At 33.2% G+C, this 6,000-nt stretch overlaps 1 protein-coding gene across 1 annotated transcript in view; it reads left to right on the top strand.

Moving 5' to 3' along the window:
• The first annotated feature begins 360 nt into the window (after positions 1–360).
• CCDC73 (coiled-coil domain containing 73) overlaps positions 361–6,000 on the top strand; it is a 44,152-nt gene continuing 38,512 nt past the window's right edge. Inside the window, exons 1-2 of the mRNA XM_088525899.1 lie at positions 361–497; positions 5,766–5,837. Coding sequence (XP_088382025.1) covers positions 366–497; positions 5,766–5,837 — 204 coding nt within the window. The 5' untranslated portion in view covers positions 361–365. The remainder of the gene's footprint in view (positions 498–5,765; positions 5,838–6,000) is intronic.

The following is a 6,000-nucleotide window of genomic DNA, read 5'->3' as shown; positions in this document are numbered from 1 at the left end:
ATGACTATGTTATGCTGTTTTATTGTGGCCTGTTGTGCTAGTTGCAGTACTTGCTTGCCAGTGAAGGGCAGTTACTCTGGAAAAGCCTGTACTATGTTTATACTTATCTTTGTCTAAAATTAAAAAGTCAAAAATAAGAGTAAAAAGAAAGCAATATGGTGAATTGATGGTAAAGCTGTTTTCTATACACTGCCACACATTCATTTAAAATAAAAGTGGTGGTAATTATGTATTGGCCGTACATAGTATTTTTTCCTTTGTGAAAGGAATTAGCCTTGACATTTGCAAGTTTTGCAGACTGAATATTCTCTTTAAAGATAAACTGAGGAGGAGAAATGCGCTTTTATTTTTCAGAAAACTTAAGAATGGATGAAGACTTTAAGACAAAGACACTTGACTCTACTCTTCAAAATCCATCAGAGACATTACTTTCTATTCAACTGTTAAATTTCAAAACAAATTTATTGGAGGCAATAGAAGAACTACGTATAAGAAGGGTAAATGTGTTTGTATTTTCTGATTTTTTTTTTTTTGTGTCTTATTTCTCTCTCCTTTATATGATCATAGAAAATTCTTTTCAAGTGTTTGTTAACTTACTAAATTTCATACAATACTTTTAATAATCTTCCAAACAATACTTTTAATAATCTTCCAAGCAGCATTATTTTTAAAAATATTGACTTCATATTTGAAATTCTCTGGGCAGCAGAAGGAAAGCAGCTGGAGTAGGAGCCATGAATTAGGCTTTCTTATACTTACCAAAAAATTCTGATAGTTGGTTACCAGAATACTGCCAAAATGCTATATTTAAATTTTTGTACATTATTATAATCATCTTGTATCTGCAAGAATGAACTTTCATATTAAAGACACACAGTTCAAGTCATTTTTAGTTTTATGTATGTACCCATATTTTATTTTTCTTGAAGATTTTATGAACTGTTGCCTTTTTGGAAAGGCAGAAGGATATAGGTATTTGATTTTGACCTGTTCCAAAGATGCTGGATTTATTTGAAGTAATAATATGCATGTCATGAATTTTGACAGAAGTCAGAGATTATAATCCTCTTTATAAAAGCTACCTAAGTCTCTTCAGTGGACTTTATTACAGTGTTAGTGTTTAGTCAGGTCTAACTGTTTTTGTATTAAAAAATAACATCTGAAGAATTCCACTTGCCTAATATTTTCAGAACTTTAACCTCATTTTGTAATTTTAATATATTTGGTCAAAGCTTGAGATGTTTAAATTCATGGAGAGTGCCTTCGAGTTTCATCTTTTGGATTTTTTTTTCTGTTTTGTCTCTGCTGTGCTACAAGGGTGACTGGTTTTGAACAGATTTTCTCATGAGGTTAAGCCATCTTTTGTCTAAAGATGTTTCTAGTTATAAAATTAGTGATAATTTTAAAAAATATTTGTGCCTTCATTTCCCAAAATATTTACTTGTTTGTAATTGCAAATTTAAGTTCCTCTCCAAATCAAACATTTTACAACTAGTCAATTTGAAAGCTTATGGTATCCCTACATGTCTCTTGTTTGCTGTTCAAATCAGTTCAGGGATGCTTGCTCATTAAGTTTGAAAATTGGAAAATAAAATGCTCTTCTTAATAAGTGAGGGATATAAAATAATATGGCCATATGTAGTGCCATCTATTTTTTAAATAGTAGTCTGTGTGTGTTTTTGCTTTAAAGTGGTGGTGTAAAATCCTTTTCTTATTCTAGTTCTACATCTGTTACATATCCAACTATCAAAGTTAGTAAATTTATAGCCTGCTCTGAGCAAAAGGTGGTGCTTAGGTCACATACTCTAGCTTAAACCATGTTATCCAGCAAATAGGAAAGCGAAAGGCAGAGCAGAAGGTCTGCTGATTTCTCACTTGTTTTGCCATTTCCTTTCCAGGTTGCTTGTGAGGTTCATAGTAGATTGGTAGCCCCATGGAGGCAGCATAGTGAAGTATCATGAATTTTACTCTCAATTTCGTCTGACCTGTGCCTTTACCTGAGATGAAATACTCTACCTCTATGTGAGAATCCAGAATTTTGTAGGCTGGAACTGTACTGACTTGCGGTTAATGGCAGATTTCATATTTCATACATCATTATATACTGAATAACAGGATCATATTGCTTGTGCTAAAGGAGGGTGTAAAAGTAGCAGGTTGTATGAGAATCAGTCACTAAATGGGGAGGTGCCTTGTTTGATTTGTCAGGATTCATATTCTAGGCTCACAGCACAGGCACGTGGGGATCTCCCAACTTCCGGACTTCCAGTGGGGTGAAAAGGCTCCCATCATTTCACTCCAATGTGTTTCATTTTGTTCCTTTGACTTTAGTCTCCCTCCCTGTCTCTAATGGTTTTCTTTTTCCTATTTTTCGTATTTGTTTGCATGTCTTCTATTGCTGCTTCTGTTGCTGTATAATCTAGACACCCATTTTATACTTGCTTTTATGCTACATAACAAAATGATCAGTGAGTAGTCATGGAGAAGGAAAATAAAAGAAATTTGCACTTTTTCCTTTTTTTCTTCTCTCGCACTTTTTTTTTAAAAAGAGGCAAATCCTGAAATCTGTAGCCTGTTGTCATTACACAGATATTTTTGGCTCTCACAGTACCCCATCCTGAGCTTTCACCATCAGCTGTCTGCAGAAGCTCTAGCTCACCCTTGTTCTGCTGAGCTGCATGTGCTCTTCTCAGCTAGATTTGCATGAGTTTATTGCAGTTCTTCCTACTTTACCATTTTGATGGCTTTGACTAATCTGATTTCTTTAGCGGTACCTTGCCTTTTTTTCCAGGTTTTCTTAGGGGGAGGACATATAAGCTCTTCCTGAGCTGCTTTTCTTCATTCCTTCATTCACGCCCAAAAGAAAAAATGGTGTTTGAGGTATTAAGTGAAGAGTATTAACTCATTTATCAGGAGAAGCGAGGTGGGATTACACTTGAACTAGTTAAGGTATTAAAATATTGATGGATTTGCCGGTTGTGCTCAAAGTTCATATCTGTTAGTTATGTCTAGAATGAAAATAACAGGAGTGTTATGATACAGCAAAAACTAAACCTTACTGGCAGAACGTACAGGAGAAGAACCAGTAGTCTTATAAATGGATTTCTGCCTAAATGTGAGTTAGGGTACTTTTTAGCAGGAAAAAGTGCTGAGAATAAGTATCCTAAAATAAAAGAATAAACAAAATAGAAGCTTCTCCATCTTGTAATGGAGAGCTATGCAACATTGTTGATTCATTAAGACAGTAAGTGGTACGTTAGCTTATAAAAAAACTTACGTTCTAGTAAATAATGTGGCTTTGGATTAGGAGCATTATACCTGGTGAGAAAAGAGTTGTGTCAAATGTAAGCGGTTAAAGGAATATGTCTAGAGAGAGAGGTTTTATTTAAATATAAACTCAAGACAGAGTTTCCAAAGGTGAAGAGGTGGCTTCTCTGATTGCATGAAGATGCAGTTGGTAGTGTGCTTCTGAATAAGGAATGCTTCTGAGTATGAATTCCAAAGACATGGTTATTCAAAGTTTTGATTTACTGTCTTAGAATGTGTCTGGGTTTTGAGAACTGTCAGGAGCTAAAATTAGAATAAAGCTGATATGAGTATTTTATTTTCTCAATGCTTGTCCTGGGGACAAAACTTAAGAAGAATATCCATACAGTCTGCTAAAAGTGATACGTGATTGCTTAACTTCGTGAAGGCTATTCTAATTGTACCAGGAGAAAATTGGAAACTAGTTTGTGCTAATATTTGATTGAGCTTCATGAGAAATTCAATGTGCAATTTTGCAGGAGGTAGATTATGAGTTCGAAAAAGGTAATAAAAGTACCTAGCAGCAGTTTTGGCTGCCTGGACATGAGCCAGCTATACTCTGTTCCTAAATCTGTTCAGGGTCAGGAATTGAAGGGGCTTGACCAATCCACAGTGCATCTTGTAAAACTACAGCCTGAAGCAAACACTTTAAAGAAGGCTTGACACTTTCTAAAGGTTATAACGAGTAAATAAACCATCAAATTACTCCTCTTTTATTGTTATGGTAGTCTTTTTTTTATAAAAACACTTAAATTCATGTAGTCCTAAGGCATCTAATAAAAAATAAATGCTCTTAAGGTTTTTTGTTCTTTGATATCTCATCAAAGTTTTGTGCAATATTTTGCTCCTAAGTATAACAACACTTTTATTGCATTAAACAACTGTAGCAACTTTTAAAAAACGCTTCCCAGAGCTTTTTAAAGCTTTCAGTTCAAAATGAGCAGGCTATAAATGTCCTTTAAAAGAATTAAAAATGATAGGTAAGGCTTATAACTGTTAGCCATTTCATAAGATAACATTTTTAATTATGTAATTGTCGTTCTCACTTTGAGTATTTATATGTTTACTTTTTTCTCAGTAGTAGTTACATATATACACATTTTTGATGGTTTCCAGATTTTCCATTAGGATTTAGATTCCGGAGTAAAGTGAAGGAGTGTTGTTAATTCACTCAGTTCTTATGCTCTTTAGTATTCAAATACTCATTAAAAATCTAATACAGTTTTTAAACTTGTATTTATTTAGTTAAGTGTGAATTCATAGGTATAGATATGGCAGTTACTAATTATGCCTTAAATTTTAATGTGCTATTTCTTAAAATAATATCATAATTTTAAACCAAATACATGCCCATATTTATTTGCTAGTATGTTGTTTTTCAGTGTTCTCATGCAGTTTTAAAAGCTTCTTACACATTTTAAAATTAAGGATGTGCATGTTTGATATTGAATTGTCTACCAGTTTCATTTTTAATGTTTTGTTTTTATAAAACCTTATGTACACTAAAGACTTGGTTACATTTAGGTAACTGATGCATTTGGGTAAGTCTCACCCATTTGAATGGAAATATGTCAAGAATTTGTAACATTAGTGTTCACTACATCACTTCACTTTGAAACATTACATTTTCTCCTCCATTTCTTGATAAATTGTATTTGGCTAGATGTTTGTTGATCTTAAACAAGTAGGGAAATCCATTTTGCCATTCAGTTCCCTTGAGGGCAAAATTGGGCTGCATAAACTAAGCTAAGCTTTTTTGTATTTGTATTTTGTATTTATGCTCAAAAGCTGTTATTTCCTTTCTGATGCCAGTCTACTGTTGAAGTTTGTATAAATACTCTAAATCTGTGCTTTAGGCTTAACAAATATACCAGAGTAATTGAGTTTGTAAATAAAAGAATAGGCAACTTTATATAATCTAAAGGAATACAGCAACCATAATGTGTTTGGTTTGTGTTTCAAAATGTATACTTCAAACCAAAATATTTAATCTCTTCTACAGCTATATCATGTTTGTTCATATCAGAAAAACAAAAGCTAAAGAATTTTTTTCTGTTTTTGTTGGCCAAATTTTAATTTTCAATGTTTGCTCAACATTTTATATTTAAAGCTTACATGAGTTTTGAGGCAAATTTTTTGGCCCAGAAAGCAACTCTTGAAATACCTAGGAGCAACTTCCTGGGAGCAAAAGTCTGTTATTTCTGTCCACACATGTGCCTCTCAACTTCCTGTTAACCAAGGAAGTTAATCAAGTTTATTCTGCAGATTTTTCTGGTGGGAAAGCAGGTGGTTTTGATCACACATGGAGCCTTTGCTTCCCTTTGCTGTCCAGTGTATAGGCACATACTGTTCTGTATTTGTACCAAATTGTAAAGGAATAGAAGTATGAATACACAAATTGTGTTGATATCTGATTTGCAGGTACTGGTCTTATGTAAATGTGTCGCTTTTTTAACTAGGAAACAGAGATTCATTATGAAGATCAAATAAGTAAAATTGTTGTTGAGAAACAGGAGCTTGAATGGCAGAAGGTTGGTTACTTTTTAAAGTGCTTTTAATTTTTTATTATAATATGGATTGTGAAATATAATAATGTAGATTGTAACTTGATGTAATCCTTGAGTTTATTTTATTGCTAATGTGATAGAAGCCAGTTTACTGCCTAGTCATTAATTTTTGTAACTTTTATATGGA

This window comes from Tinamus guttatus, unplaced genomic scaffold (assembly GCF_059628265.1).
Source record: "Tinamus guttatus ecotype Peru unplaced genomic scaffold, ASM5962826v1 Tinamus_guttatus_pri_ptg000240l, whole genome shotgun sequence".
Taxonomy (NCBI): Eukaryota; Metazoa; Chordata; class Aves; order Tinamiformes; family Tinamidae; genus Tinamus; species Tinamus guttatus.
This window is presented reverse-complemented; position numbering and strand designations above follow the sequence as displayed.